Raw genomic sequence first — 17289 nt, forward strand, 5'->3', positions numbered from 1 at the left:
GCTAGGATAGCACGTCCTGCCAAAGATAGAGATGCTTGATTCCAACAAGACAGTCTTCCCTAGACTCTATCCAAAACATTCCTGAATGTACTTTTTGTTACTCTTTGGTGGTGAAGAGGAATTCTAAGATACTTAACCAAATCCGAAGTGATCCCTATGCCAAGAGAGTCACTGATTTCTTTGGCCCTCCCAAGGCAGACATTCTTAGAAAAAAATAATCTAGTTTTGTCTTTGCTCACTTTCTGACCTGAAGCTTCAGTAAAAAATTTCAGAACCTGATTTATCCTATAGGCTTGCTCCAAGCTAGCTTCGGCACACATGATTATATCATCTGCAAAAAAGAGATGAGAGATAGAGGGCATTCCTCCTTAACATAATAGGCTTCCAGGCTTTAGTCTCTACTGCCATCTGGATAAGGTGGGCTAATCTCTCCATGCAAAGTACAAATAGGTAAGAGAAGATAAGATCCCCTTGCCTGATACCTCTCCCCGAAATGATTCTCCCAGTAACCACTCCATTCCACAGAAGATTTGTGGATGTTGTAGAGATACAATTATAGATTAAGTGAGAGAGAGAATCAGGGAAACCAATGTCCTTCATAGTTTCCAGAACAAAACTCCAATCAAGACGATCATATGCCTTTTCCAAGTCAACCTTTATCATCATCCACCATTTCCTACCCTTCCTGGACGCATTGAGTGGATGACCTCCTGGGCTATGATTATATTATCAGTGCCTTGTCTTCCTTTGATGAAGCTGCATTGATTTGGGGAAACAATCCTAGGCAGCAGATCTCTCAGCAATGATTTTTGTAATGATTTTGTAAACAACATTACAAAGACTAATAGGTCTAAAATCCTTCATACTTTCCAGGCTCTCTTTTTTGGGGATTAAACAAATCAAAGTACCATTTATTTCCCTCACCTTCTCAGGATTGCAGAAGATTTCCTCAACAAGCTTGCAAACTGAGTCACCAATGATATTCCACTGGCTCTGAAAAAATATAGCACTCAGGCCATCAGGACCGGGGGACTTGAACTTACCCATCCTGAAAACAGTCCTTCTTATTTCCTCCTTATTGGGTATATTAGATAGAATTCTCTTCTCTACAGTTGTTAAGCCAGGAAAGGCATTCTGAATAGGAAACTCCCCATCCCTCTCCTCATCAGCTTTGAATAAATCTTGGTAGAAAGAAACAGCCATATTCACTAGTAGTTCAGTGTCAGCTATCCAAGTACCTTGCTCATTCTTCAGGGTCACTATCATGTTATGTCTTCTTCTAGCTACCATAGAAGAGTGGAAAAACCTAGAATTTCTGTCCACATACTTCAGCCATTGATTGTGAGATCTCTGGAACCAAATCAGTTCCTATTTTACCAAGATTGACTGAAGTTCCTTCCACAGGTTCTTCTGCGATAATTCTGTGTTATGGTCATACCTTTCATACTTATAGCTATCAAGCCCATTCAACTGAGAGTACAGTCTATTTTTCTGTTTGATATTTTCCCTGAAAACATTCTGGTGCCAATTCTTTGCATCAGACTCAAACTTATTCCTTGTTGTCAGCCAATTCCCATTATTCTCACAGCTCTTCTTAACTAGATCACTGAACCTCTGGTCAGTTAGCCAAGCCACCGGGAATTTAAAGCTTCTGGTATACTCCATCGGTTTAGAGTACCCATCATTACATAAGAGAATAAGCATGTGGTCAGAATTAAAGAAAGGAAGGTGAGTAATAAAACAGTTAGGCCATACCATGTTCCAAGCTTCACTAGAGCATGCTCTATCTAGCCTCTCATGAAGTCTTCCACGTTTCCAAGTAAAATTAGGTCCCTTGTAGCCCATATCATTTATGTTGCATCTAAATAAACATTGTTGCATCTCTGACATACTGTTCCAACACACCTCATTTCCCCTATCTTCTCTGATGCTTTTAGGATAGAATTAAAATCACCCAATATCAGCCAGGGGTCAATACTCAATGTGCTAATGGCTTCAACCTCAAACCAAAGAGTTTTTCTCTCCAATCTCCTTGGACTCCCATAGACAAAAGTAATAAAATCAACCTTCTTAGAGTTCAGATATTTCACTCGGGTGTGAATAAATTGGTGATGAGTTTTCAGCATCTCCAACTCCACCATATTGCTCTCCCAAAGAATCCAAATTCCACCAGAAAAACCAACCGGATCCTGCCTAAAAAACTTAGGAAATCCCAGCTTCTTAACAATCTCATCACCTCTCGAACCACCAACCTTAATCTCCAGCAAGGCCATGATACTGATTTTAAACCTGAATTTTAAGTCTCTAATCAGGGTAGGGAAACTTTTCTTCCCCACCCGTCTGCATTTCCAAGACACAACAGACATAAAAACTAAAATAAAAGAGAACTGTAAAAGGGATAAGTCCCTAAGGAAGCTAACCACATACCTGGTGGGAGGAAGCCCCACCCATCATAGTTAGAGCGTTCTCAAAAGCCTTTTCACTTTGGGCAGGAGACACAGGTTTCATAAGCATCAAAGAATCCTCATTTTGGTCTTTCTTGACATAGTTGTTGGCAATGCTTCCAGTTTTATGTGGCACTTCTGAGTTGACTACGCTTTTAGATTTGTACCTATTTAGCCCTTTGCTTCGGCCATCAAGCACAATGTTAGGAGATACATTTTCAATTCCAGCCTTCTTCAAAACTTGCTTGCTACCAGTCTTGGCTCTATCTTTCCCATCTTTATAATTGTTTCTTTTAGACCCACTCTCAGGAGTTCTCATTTGCTTCTGAGGACTGGATACAACAACCGCATCTACCTTAATAAAGGTGTTTGGGACTTTCTCTGTTGCCATAGTAGTATCAGTGCTCACCATATCAGTTCTAGACTTTGTATTAGTGTTTTGATCCTCCATCCCATGCTTCTCACTACCTCATCTAGAGGATTGGCCACCGCACTTGGGATAGGAGCTTCTGGTTTAGCCTTGGGTTTTTTATCACCCCCACCATCATTGCTTAGGCTAACAGGTTTAGCCTTCAGTTTTCTACTTCTTGGTTGCCTCTGGATAACCATCCAACTCCCAAAAGCTTCATCATGCTTAACCTCCCTAGTTCCCTTTTCAATAATAGTATCTAATTCCTTCCCCTGACTTGTGATTCCCACATCATGCTGGTTGCACGGAGCTTAAGCATCTGGGCACTGGTCCTTCCTATGGCCATACAATCCATATTTGAAACATATTAGGTGGAGGCTCATACCCTATTTGAAACACCTCGTTTCCTATCAAGAATTTGGATAGGAAACTCTTCTCAAATCTACTTCAACGCAGATTCTAGCAAATCTGGTTCGCTCAATGATTACTTCCTCACCAAATTCACTTTTCCTCAAGGAATTCCTATCCACTTTCAGAGTACGGCCAAAGATGTTTCCAATACGCCACAGGTGACGCGCCGTATATAGTTCAATTGGGAGCCCAAGGAATCTTATCCACACAGCCAGCTTTTTAAAATTTTAATCATATGGATCAAAGAAGGGCCTCCATCTTTGGACTACCACATAGTGGTCATTTATTATCCAACGCCCTTCTTCTAGGACGTGACAGTAGTCACCATCATCTTGGAATCTCTGAAGGAGATACCCATTATCTAGATCAATGGTTTCATACGAACTTACCAGATTTCGCATCTTCTGTAGTCTGGCCATAAGAAATCTTACACCGATGCGTTTGCCTAGCAACTTGATGATAAGAGCCTTACACAATTTCTCGCAATCCTTCTTGTGCTCTTCCATAGAGAAAGTATACCTCGGGCATAGGGGATCTTCCGGATCTTCTTGGGTTAGGCCCTCCATCAGATCTGCTTCCTCCTCCTCTCTTTTCTGCTTGGTGATCCAATCTTCCTCTTCGCTATCTGACTGACCTCCTTTCCTATTTAGCCTAAGCAGCTTATCCTTATAGGATTCCACTCTGGTCTGAAATCCCCCGCTAGCCTCCGTCATCTTCTCTTTTGGAATCAAGTGGAATGGGGTGGGTGAACCGGTAGCTCCTATTCCTTCCTCATGCATCTCCTCATCCATTATAGAATCCTCCATCACAGCACCTTTGTGTTTCTTACCACTCCAAGGAGGGACCTCCTCTTCAGATAAAATCATTTCTCTAGCACTCTTAGAACCATCCTCATCCGTCAATGATTGTTGTCTTCCTTTTTCGGTCTCAATTGCATATCAGAAACTGTAAATTGAAAAAAAAAACTAGCAGAAAGGAAAAAAATCGCGCGCATGGGGCTACGCGACCATCATTTTCTTGCCTTTGATTATTTTTTGATGCAATATGCAAGTAATCAAGGTGTATTATAGGGAAATATTAAAAGGAGAAAACCAAAGAGAAAGAAAAAGGAAAAGATAAAAAGCAACAGATATAGGGAAATATTACGTTGATGTTATATAAGTGAAAAAAAATTTCATGCATTCACAAATTAAAGGTAGGACTCATTGTTATCAAAAAAAAAAAAAAAAAGGTAGGACTCATTCTATATTTTTTTCTCTTAATTATTCTCTCTCTTTTAATTTGTAAGTGCATGGAATAATTTTTCTTTCATATAACATTAGAGTAATATTTCCCGTGAATATATGATATATCCACTTGATCACTCTTTTTTTCTTATATCACTTTATTAAATTTAAGTTTGTCTAATCATATTAACAAAACACCTTTTATAAGCACTAGTGAAATGTTTAAGCGTATTTTATAAATTTTACGATTGTTATTATTTTTTATTTTTGCTGCTACATTAAATTCTTTACGCGTGTTTTTTAGTTGGTCATCTTTACCACCATAGACACCCTTAATTAAAACCCTAAACTAATATTCAGGCCGTAATGTTGAAAATCCGGGATTTTTTATGACTTTGCATAAATATAAATAAAATACACGCATAAATATTACGCGTGTTTTTTAGTTGGTCATCTTTACCACCATTATCTTAAATTACTATTTTATATGACTTTGATAAATATCATATTATTTAGTTTAAAAGGATAAATAAAATAACTAATTGGACAAATAATAATGTGATTATGTATCTTTAAAGTATGAGATTGCTTTTTCTTATGTCATTGGAAACAAGACTATCTCCTATATAAACATCTTCAAGTGGGTCCTACACTATAACAAAAAGAAAAAGAAAAGAAAAATTGATGGCTCAAATTTCAAAGGATCTATGACATGAGGTAAGCTCTCTCCAATGACATAAGAAAAACATTACCCTTAAAGTATTGGGGGAAACAGTTTTGAGATGACCCAATGATTGAAAAATATTTTTAATCTTCTGCCTTAGTTGTCTACTTACATGCATATTCAACAGCTTTAACCTTTGACATTTCAGTTACATTTATATAAGAAAAAAAAAACTTATATACATATATAAATTCGCGCGTGCATATATATATAGAGATAGGATCTTTTGACACCAGTGTCAAATTTAAAATTTAACACCTCATCTGAGAGTCATTAGATCAAAAAAGATCAACGACTCTGATTTGTAAGTATGTGACATCATTGATCTTTTTTTATCTAACGGCTCTCAGATGAGGTGTCAAACTTCAAATTTGACACCGATATCAAACTTTAAATTTGACACCAGTATCAAAAGATCCTACCTCATATATATATTTCATTCCTAACAAACATGTATTTCATTCCTAAATTTACATACTGTAAAATTTGCAATATAATCATGCAAAGCATGGTTGATGGGTGATATTTGGGTAAAAATCAAGAGTTTATAGTAGCAAGCGCTAAATATTTTAAAAAAAAAATTAATCACAACTTTTCATTTTCATCAAGTTCAATATTCATTTTCTCGTTAACCCCATTCTGGAATAGGATATCATATATATTAGTTAGCATTAGGCATACATAAGCTACAAAAAAAAATAAAACAAATTAAATATAGGCAAGAGGTGAGGTTTTGCCGGAAAGGTGAAAATTCTGATACATCCATTGCTGTACAAATTTGTAATATAAAGTTATAAACAACATAACCAAAGAAAAATTGGAAAAGGAAGCACCCCAAGAAACTGGCACTTAGTGTGTGTTTGGGAGTCAATATTTAAAGAGAAAGTAAAAGAATAAAAAGGTTTCGCTTATGTATTCCTATTGTATGTGAGTTTTAAAAAATGGAGATAATAGGAAATTTTTATAAAACCCTCCAATACTATTCTCACCCTTAAAATTAAAGTTCCTCCAATTTGGGGATCTAAGAGTGAAAATATAGTAAATTACTTATGTGCACTTACTCTCCTTCTCAAATTTCTTTGTTTTTCTTTCTTTCTTAAAATTATTTTAATTTATTTGATGAACCTTTTTTTTTTTCCAATTGCATTATTTTGAGATAAGTAGTTTACTTTTATATATGTGATTTACAAAAAAAAAATTATATTGTGAAATTGACAATTTAGAGAGAAAAATAAATTTTAAAAAGAGAAAATAATTTTTTTAGAGGGAGAATCATTTTTTAAATGTGACTATTAAATAAATAATTTTTTTAGAAATTTTAAATTTAATTTCATTTGTAAAATATAATAATTATATTAGTTTTTTAAGAAAGGGTCAAATGTTAACTTTCTTTTTTCTCGCTTATTATATTTTTAACTCTCAAATAATGGGAAAGCAGTATCCTTCATTTTTCTTCCATTCCTTCCCTTTGGATCCCCGTCATTCTCTTCTCCTTCCCGGCAAAAAAATTAAAATAATGCATTTAAATTAAATAATTACGCATTTAATGCTGTTTTGTAAAAAATTACACATCTACTGCACAATGTGACGCCCCAATGGGGCATCTCTCCCCTGGAGAAGACGCCTCATTAGGGCGTCACATGTGACGCCCAGAAGTGGCATCACATGTGTACTCTATATATTTCCTCACCCCCTCCATTCAATTCACACATCTTCTCTCACTCTTCATATCTCTCTTCTCCACCAACATTCTTTTATCTTTAATTTAGTATTTGAATTTTATTTCTTATTATATTTAAAAATGAGCTCAAATCCTGATTCTGTTCGTGTTGTGTTATATTACAATGGTAGGAAGGTAGAAGGTCGACGAGGTGTCATCTTTGAAGGTGAAAAAAGGCCGACACGTATCCAACGCAACACAACCATTGGCGAATTGCATCAGAGAATTCGGCAGAAGTTAAGTCTTCAAGACAACCAATGTATCACTGAGATCACGACAAGGGTGTGACAAGGTGATAAATACATTAGTTTGAAAGTGCTTGACGATGAAGACTTGGAGATGACAATGGAAGAATTTTGCAACCAGTCAAGGACAGATTTTCTTGAGTTGAATGTCGACATCGTCGCAACCGAGAATGCTCCCTTACCGGTGAGGTCAGTTTATTTAAATTCTCCCCGTCTTACAGCTTCTCCTGCCGCTCATGCGTCTCCAGTTGGTAACTTTTCTAAGGGAGATGAAAATGATCCGACTTGGGAAATGCACGACGAAGATGACGATGACGACGATGAAAATATGGCAATGGAAGAACATCTTTTGGCGGAGGATGCTAGTGCTTCAAAAGGAGATGAATCCCGTGAGATGGGTGCGTCTCAAATCCCAATATTCCATCAACCAGTCGTCGTGCAAATTCCACAGTTGAATGACATTGCGTCTGCCCCGTTCGGTATTCCTGAAGAAGGTAATTGATCCCATTTGTATATAGCTGAATAGATAACTGATTTAATACCTGAATTAGTAAGTTCGTATTAAAAAATTATAATCCGCAATTGCAGGTGACACAGATGTTATTCCTTTTTGGGAAGGAATTCTGCATTATTCCTACATTGATTGGAGTTATCAGAGCGAACAAGAATCATGTACTGATGGTTCGGTCTCTGGATCGGCTTCAATACAAGGTCCGTGGTAACTGGGTGACATGTTATTTGTCAATCAAGAATTTGCGACAAAAAAAGATGTCCAAATGGCACTTAAGCATAACCTCATTAGGGAGCATCAAGAAGCCATTGTAATTGAGAGCACGCCTGCAAAGTTGTCCATGAAATGTTGTGCGTACGAACAAGGTTGTCTGTGGCGCGTAAGGGCGATCGAACCGGTGTTTCGTGAAAATTGGAAGATTACGAGATGGGGTGGAAAACATGAATGTGTGAATGAGCACATTTCCCAGGGTCATAGACAACTCGATGCAGACGTTATTGCAGATCTCGTGATAGGTACGTATTTATTTACCGTATTGACATGTCAATGTTTACGTACTACCGTGTAATTAAATTCGTTCGATGTTATCGAGGCACTGATATCCTCTTCAATGCAGGGATGATAAAGTCAGAACCATCTGTGTCAATCTCTTTGGTGCAAGAAAGGATAACTGCTAAATATGGCTTTCAAGTTTCCTACAGAAAGGCGTGGTATGCGAAGCAGAAAGCGATGGCAATTATGTACGGTGATTGGGAGGAATCGTATGCTTTTTTGCCAAGGTGGTGCGAATACATGCTTCGCTTTTCTCCAGGTTCATTTTATCATATACAAACAAATGATCTTTATGCCGAGCAGAGCTTAGTTTCTGGAAAAAAAGGTTTTTCATCGCATTTTTTGGACGTTTAGACAGTGTTGTTAGGCGTTCAAATTTGCCAAACCCGTCATACAAATTGATGGAACACATTTATATGGGAAGTACAAAGGGAAATTGTTGGTGGCCACAGCCCAAGATGGTAATAATGAATGTTTCCCGATCGCATTTGCCATCGTAGAAGGCGAAACTTTGGAAGCATGAGATTATTTTCTCGTTAATATTCGTGCTCATGTGACTACCATGTCAAACATATGTTTAATATCCGATCGGCATCGAAGCATAATATCTGCTGTGGAAAATAACCCTAATTGGCAGCCGCCAAATGCATATCACGTATTCTGTATTTGTCATATTGCAAGCAACTTCAATCAAAAGTTTAGGAATGAAGATTTGAAGCGGATGTTAAAGAATTTAGGTATACTCATTGACACGATGCGTAATTATTTCTTTACATTATGACTGTCAATTTATGTTTAATTCGTTCATGTCCAATTGGTGCAGGTTTTACTCCAGCCATGGTTGATTTTGAAAGGAATCTTGCGAGTTTCCGTGAAAGTAGTCCTCAAATTGCTGAGTGGATTGACCTAAGGAAAAGTGGTCGCGAGCCTACGATATTGAAGGACGAAGGTACGGTCATATGACAACAAATTTGGCTGAATCTGTCAATAGGGTTTTGAAGGGGGCCAGAAATATGCCTATAACAGCATTGGTTAAGCAAACATATAGCAGATTGGTTGCATATTTTGTTGAGAGAGGAACAAATGCTCTTGCACAACTTCAATCAGCTCATCGTCACTCCAAAAATGTTGTTGAATTGGTCAAGAAGAACCAGGTAGATGCAACAGGCCACCACGTTCGTGCATACAATGTTGAACATACTGTCTTCGAGGTTGACGCAGGTTGGGAGCGTTCATATTCTGTCAACCTCCCACAGAGATACTGTCAGTGTGGAAAGTTTAAGGCCTTTAAGTATCTGTGTAGTCACGTCGTTGCTGCTGCGTTAAGTGTTAGGCAGAGTGCGTTCATTTACGTTGACGACGTCTTCTTGATAACTAACTTGGTCGAGGCTTATTCCTTTTCGTGGGAGCCAATCGGAAACGAGGAAGCAATACCTGAAATTAGTGGTGCAAAGATTATTCCTGATTCTACTATGTTGCGTGCAAAAGGTCGTCCAAAGTCAACTCGCATCCGCAACGAGATGGATGAAGTTGAGACAAGCCAGAGCCGTATCGGGTGTGGACTTTGCAAGGAACGCGGCCATAATCGTCGGCGATGTCCAAGTCGTGGAAGAAACGACTGAGATACATATTATGTCATTATTTTGTTGTTGGCTATGTTATTGCTTGAATTGTAATGTCCGTTATGTTGGACTTTTTACTTTCCGTTTATGTATGTTTTTATTCTTGTATTATTAATTAACTGATGCTATTAGTTACCGTAACATAAATGCGCAAAGGACGACAACCAAAACATAAATAATAAAGCATAGTGAATAGTCCAAATAATATAATAATGTAGCGTCCACAAAATAACAACATGCTACAGTCATAACTAATACAAAATAACAAAATAATAACAATATGAAACAGTCCACAACATAGTGAATACTCAAAATGGAAATGAAACTACGACCACGGTGGCCATGGCCTATGTCGTGCATCCCTATCTGGCAGTATACATCTGTCCCAGACTAGGTCTCCCTGATGCACCTGTGGTGGTGGAGTGTGGAAGTCATCCATCGCCTCACGGATGAAATCATCTGATGGTCCTGCACTACTGCCTGGCACATCAAAAGGGGTGTGTCCCTGACTGTGAGAATCTGTGGCTAGAGTCCCCCCACTGTCATGGCTCTCTGTAACAAGGCCTACAGAGCGATACAACTCAATCGTGTCCTCTGCAGACCACAAAGGGTAATCGACATCAAGTCCCTGTGAATAGGGCTGGAAATCAGGCTGCGAGGATGTCGGATCCGCTCCTGCCATAGCCATCGGACTAGCCTGGAAAACTGGCTCATGTCCGCTCATGTAAGGGTGCTCAGACGCCGCCTGACTAGGACCTGCCGCATACTGCGATCCGTGATGATAAATCGGCTGTGACCCGTAAGTAGGACCAATGACTGGAGGTCTGAACCATCCCTGAGTCTCGACCACTGGTCTCGGTGCCATAATCGGGACAGGCTCAGCCGCAACTCTCTCACGTCTACGTCCTAATATGCGTCCCTCACGTCTATTGCGAGGAACATCCACGATCAACTGAGGATCAGGCTGTGTCTGCACGGGGGGTGCCTCAGGTCCAGGCTCATCAACTCGTGAACTCTCACGAAACATCCCAATAATCCGGCCTATCTCCTCGTGGATATACTGTAGGCCAAATCGAGGAAACTCCTCCGCCGTTGTTGCATGATAAAGCATTTCAAGACCGTCAATCTGTATATTACGAAAAAAAATGTTAGAAATGTGAAACAAATGTAAAATAAGTACAAAACTCACCATGCGGCCTATCTTTGCTGCCCTCCGAGATATGTAGTGCTTTCCCCTCTCTCTGTACCACTCCATGTACGCATGATTAGGTGACATCAAACCATATAATGGAGGTGGCAGTACAATATGTTGAATCCTAGTATTCCATCGATCAATGTGAGCCCTCAGCTTACGTCTCCAGTTCTCTTCAACCTTCCCCCGTAGAGTATGATCATGTATTCCTCTCAACTTTCTAGATTTATCCGGGATGGGTTGATCAAGACCGAACTGTCGCATGCACCTATCCGGTTGACATGCCTCTACTGTGTGGAAGTAGATAATAGGTGTGGCAGCAAGCCACAGGTACTGCTGCTCTACAGTCACGTCAAGCCACTCATATTCGATATATGGCTGCCACACCACCTACAAACAAAATGTGAAACAATATATAGAGTTACAAAAAAAAAAAAAACCATAGAGAAATAACAACATCGTAAGTATCCAACACCTGACCTCATCTCTACAGAGTGTGTCCAATAGGGTGTCTTCCCCAAGGGAGAGACGCCTCACTGGGGCGTCACATGTGACGCCCAAAGGGGGCGTCTCATTGTGCAACAGACGTGTAATTTTTTACAAAACAGCATTAAATGCGTAATTATTTAATTTAAATGCATTATTTTAATTTTTTTGCCTCTCCTTCCCTCCAAACTCTCAAACAAATCTTAAAGTTGTTTAACATGACCAATAAATGTATGAACTGATTATGAGTGTTATAGACACTGTGTTTTTAAGATCAAAGATTATTAAATAAAGATAAATATGATCAAGAACATAGTAATAATTAATAAATGCAAAAGATTAGAGAGTTTTAATACTTGGGTGTGATTCTGACTTCTTTTTATGTTAATTTCAGGTTAAAAATGATGAATTATAATTGTGAAGATCATTGAAGTTAGAAGAGAATAAATCCAAGCCAAGAATTCAAGAAAAGCTTATTATTTTATGCTCGCTGGCTTGCTCGCTCGAGGACGTTGTTTTTCTCGCAATCTCTCGCTCTCAAGTTCGCTCTAGCAAGCACGTCAAGTGAGTGCATCAAATTTTCTCGTTGATCCTCAACGAGCCTGGTCCAAATTAAAAGCTCATTTTTTTTCTTTAAAAGAAAAGTGACTAGGGTTACAGAAAAAAGGGGATTCACGCGACAAAGAAGACTTCGAGGAGGCAAAGGATAGCTCTTAGAAAGGAGAAGAAATAAGAACAACTCAGGGCTTCACCGTGGATCATCTTTAAATTCGGTTTTATCATGCATTCTCTTTATCTTCCATCTATTGTTTTTGTTTCCATTAACATGCTAGGCTAATTTCTTTTATGTAGTTAGGGCGCAATGGAACCAATGGATTACTAAACACCGTTTAATCTTTCTTGTAATTAATATTTAAGATTTGAGTTATGCAATTAATTTGTTTATTGATGATTAGTTTGTTTATGACTCGTACACTCATAAATAAACACATAGAGTCTTGTATGTCAATAGGAATATTAATGGTATATTGATTCTGATTGATTACTTGCTGGTTTGTATGATGTAGGCATAAGCTTACGAATTCTATGACTTATGATTCTTGCTCTTAATGTTTGCTTTATAAAAAAAGGCTCTAAGGGAGTAGGGCTTTGGATAAAGTAAAAAACTAAAATCACTTAGGGATTAGGAGTTTAGTTAGTTTAGAAAGAATCGTTGATAACTTAATATTGAATGTTAATTGCAAGAAATGGTAAATTCATTAGGAAAACATAGGAAAAATCGAATTTCTAACTACGCTTTTGCATATTTGAATTCAACTTCTTCTTTTTTTGGAAATATTCCATCGGTTCATCGCTTCGCGATTAGTCCAATTCGGGGCGGGTCCAGGATTAAGGCTTTAAACCCCTTCCAAAGGTGGTACTGAGAATTCAACTTCTTGTTATTCTGTTCTTGTCTCCAATCTTGCATATTAGTTATTAATCTTGAAAATTGAAAATAAAAAAAATAATATTGTTTTTAAATTTTTGTTTTATTAATTCAAATCATATTCTCAAAAATCGTTTACGGTCAATCCAACTTTGGTTATATAAATAAATTATTACTTGATAAATCAATTCTCGTGAGGATCAACAACCTTATTTTTATCACTTTATTACTCGTACGACCGATGCACTTGCTTTTTTGACATCAACCGATCATAGAGAGATTTTCAAAGCCACCACAAGCTAGCAAGTTGAGAGACAGAAAGAAGAAAAAGTTCGCCCCCACCATTAGGAGAGGGGATCGGGAAGCAGATGCAAGTTGCAAGAAATAATCGGAATTTTGTCGTCCTTTGATTTTGATTGGTCCTGTTTGCATCCGTCTAAGTATATATTCCCTCATATTATTGCTTCTAAAATCTTTTTAACAAGATGCGACCCACATGTTGCCGACTTGTCATGAATATTTAATTTAACGATTAATAAAAATTCAAAGAAAATTTTTAAAGGCACTTATTTAGCCTTATATGGTTTATCTAGCAAGCTAGATACGGGATAAAATCCCGTCCTTCTATACGTACCCTAAACATTCATTTCCCTAGTTTCTCTCTCTCACACACATATATATATAACTATATACATATAACCGGAAAAAATGATATAAAATCTCTCCATAAAAAGAGTACTACAACAAAATCAACGTGTTTTCTTTGACTCAATTACACTCTTTTCTGAGAAGTGTATGCATGAGAAAACAGATAATTTGCATGTCAAAGAGAAGAGTTTATTTGTTTCTGTATTTATTTTTCTTTCTACAGATCATTTGCATGTCAAAGAAACACCATGGCAATTGTCATTAACTGTATATAGTTAGTTTGATCCCATGAACATGGTGGTTTAAATAATTTACATGTAACAATGAAATTACCTTGCAATCAATTATCCCAACTTCTACATACGGAGAGTAAGTGCCATATATATTTTATTTTTTTTTGTAAGTGTTAGGATATTCAAGTGTGATGAGTTTCATATTGGTCAGTAATAGGCTAAGTCAAGTGTATATAAATGAAAGGATTCAAAAATTTAATGTCTTAAAGTTTTTGGTTGAGATATAGTGTCGGACCCACTTATTATGGTTGGCTTATCTTAGCCCATTGGTGGTGGTCTCCCGCCACCGACTCTTCCCAGATCTGCCTGACATAAGTTTTTCTAAATATATTTATTAATATTAGCGTTCCCTTTCCATGTTTGGCGCATTATGATTATATTATCGTCATCAGAGGAAACTCATAGGAATGGGACTTTCTCAACCCTTGTTGTCTCGTTATCTGAAGTGACTGTCTCTTCCTGCCATAGTAATCAATAATAGAAGTCTTGATCATGCTAAGTTTTTCTATGTATAGATATGCAAGCTGGAAAGCTTGAGATACCGGCAGAATTCAGGTTTCTACAACATTTATATATGGGTTTGTCTACTCTCATGTTGGAGGAGAGAGCATATCTCATGCTAAGACACAAAATGATGGGACCCACCACTAAAAAAAAGAAAAGAAAAGAAAATAGCAGTACATTTATCGAAGTGTCTATGACATAAGATAGTAGTCTTCTACAACATGAGACTACTATTTCCCTTTATATACTCTAGTTAATAGTTATAAGAGTTTATGTCCAATATAAGCAGTTTTTTTGCAGTTTTCTAACTATGTATCATCTCTAGTCCCCGGATTAGATGTAAATAAAGTTTAATAAACTAATGAACTGTTTTTCGTTTTATGAAATAAATCATGCAAGAAAGCTTGGATTTCATGTATATTTAGCATTTTTCTTGATTATTAGAACACAAATAAAATTTAAATCCACGAAATATGCTTCAATTGATCAATAGTTCTAATTGCCTTTTGAATTTGTTAAAGCAGTGGCACCACTGCCCACTGCATTATAATGCTAGCTATATGTCATAATAATACACCAATATTTAGCTAGGTATATTCATGTTGTATATATAAAGGGACCTAAGTTTCCATTTAAACCATCAATTTTGCTTTGTTCTTTGTCAACAAGACTTTGGAAACAAACTACCACTACAGTAAAGTATTTTACGCTCTTCATTCAAATCTTAATTAAGGAAAAGGACACCCATTTGGTATACAGGCAAAGCTTTTCTCCCATCAATTTGAATTATTAAATGTACTAAATAAGAGGTCATTGAAGTTTTTCAGGAGTTGGGTCCCAATTTCTCTTTCCACACTTTTTTTCACATCAAATTCAAGTCCACCCACCAAAACAAAGTAATCAATTCTTGCACCTAGCTACGTTGCTTATTTATCTCCAAAGAGTAAAGAACAAAACCGCGCTAGCGGCTATTGCTGCAACCCTTCCAAGATAAATTAAAGAAGATCAAATCAATCAAGCTTAAGCATGCACATTCCTAAACCAACTTAAATTCCTATCACTACCTAAATTCCAGTCATTTCCATCCATTTCCCTATTATCTTTTTCTTTTTTTCTTCTTTCTTTTTTTCGGTGTAAACAACTTGACCAAATGTATGAGGATGTACACATTCAAATTGAACAAAGTTAAAATTTTAAGGAAAGGTTAATTAATCAATGATCAGGTTCAGTCACATAAACTAACTATATATATGATATTTATAGACAAGCAATTAATATATGTCACATATGGTCCATAATTAACAATTAAAAACAATTAACAATCTAACTAATACATACCCTGATAGATAGAATGATAAACTTGACCTTTCTGATGAAACATAATTACACTGCATCACCAAAGCAGAGCCGAATTAAGGTTCTCTATCATCTGAGGCGTGAAAGCATCATCAAATGGCTCAAAACCCTCGATTATTGAAGATCCTCCAAAAGGTTGTTGTTGTTGTTGCCCTTGAGAAATGTTAGGATTATTATCCACTGGCGGAGGAGGCACCACAAGTGTGTGAACATTTTCATCATGCCCAATCTTCTTCATCAAACAATCATCAGAATCCACCACCTGATACCAACCGTCTCCTCCGCCGCCGCCGCCGCCTTCATCGCTGCCGTGGTCCTGGAACCTTGAAGGGTCCGGCGGCGATTCAGCATCCTGGCCGGTGAGTTCTTGCACCAAAGCCCTGAACCCTGAGGCACTGATCTTAACCTTCATGGGGTTTGATATGTACACTACCTTTATGGGCTTAGTGTTGTTCTTCTTCTTGGGTTTGCCTCTTTTTGTTTGTGTCCTTTGTTGCACACTGCTCATCACTGAGTTGTTGATGGTGTCCATGTTCTTAATTTGAAAACAGATAACAACGTACGACTCGGTGCGCTACCGCTAAAGATAACAACTATACATAGAAAAAAAAAACACAAAAGGGTCTTTGATTTCCGGGAAAAGGAGAGAAAATGAAGGAAAATGATTATAGGATATGGGGCAAATGAGAAGGTCATATAGGAAGGGAAGGTGAGGAATGGTGATAGCGTGATACCCTTCCCAGCCGACACTTAGGCGCGTGTGTACTTTTTTTTCCACTTGCAGATAAGAATTGAATGGGTTGCGACTTGAAATGATTGGGCTAAAATGACCCTCTTTTAAACTTGTTGTAAAATAAATAGTTTGCCATATTTAGTATTAACTCAACTCACATAATTGAGTTTTTTTTTTACGTATATAAGGAAGAAAAAATTAGTATTGATCATCATTCATTAAGATGTAATATATTTAAATAAGTAATGTGATATTCACTCAACAATTTAACTTTTTTGGCTGAATTGATTGGTTTATGTGGTAATTGAAGTATTTGTGAACAAATAATCATAAGTTTGATGTTATCATTCTCGTTATCTAATAAAAAATCCAAAAAAAAAAAAAAAAAAAATTCTTTGTGTGATGAACCTATAAATTATCCATATTTCAATCCCTTAAAAAGGTTCTTGATATGGTGGATTTGTGTGCATAGTTGATGTTTCAATCCCATAATCATCTTGCATATAGAATGTGTTAGAAATATAATATATGGAACCATTAATGTGACCTTTATCCAAATGATTTAATTTTTTAGCTGATTGTTTTACACCCAACTCATAGAAAATATAAATTAATAAGTTTTCCTAAAAAATCAACAACAAATTATTAAGAAATTAATAAGTTTAATTGAAAAAAAAAAGTAGTTGACAGTTAAATGAAAAAGTCGGTCCATACCCTCTTTATAAAGATAATGAACATGGTCATTTAATTCACAATACTATGTAAATAAACAAACTAAGGTTTAACT

At 37.0% G+C, this 17289-nt stretch overlaps 1 protein-coding gene across 1 annotated transcript; it reads right to left on the minus strand.

The window, feature by feature from the left end:
• Nucleotides 1-15647: 15647 nt before the first annotated feature.
• Nucleotides 15648-16437, minus strand: LOC133314561 (uncharacterized). Its single transcript, XM_061516055.1, has one exon. The coding sequence runs from the start codon at nt 16299-16301 to the stop codon at nt 15807-15809; it is 495 nt and encodes a 164-aa protein (XP_061372039.1). The 5' UTR covers nt 16302-16437; the 3' UTR covers nt 15648-15806.
• Nucleotides 16438-17289: the final 852 nt, after the last annotated feature.

Source organism: Gastrolobium bilobum, unplaced genomic scaffold (assembly GCF_033153095.1).
Source record: "Gastrolobium bilobum isolate Gb01-03AN ecotype WA unplaced genomic scaffold, APGP_CSIRO_Gbil_v1 utg10825, whole genome shotgun sequence".
Taxonomy (NCBI): Eukaryota; Viridiplantae; Streptophyta; class Magnoliopsida; order Fabales; family Fabaceae; genus Gastrolobium; species Gastrolobium bilobum.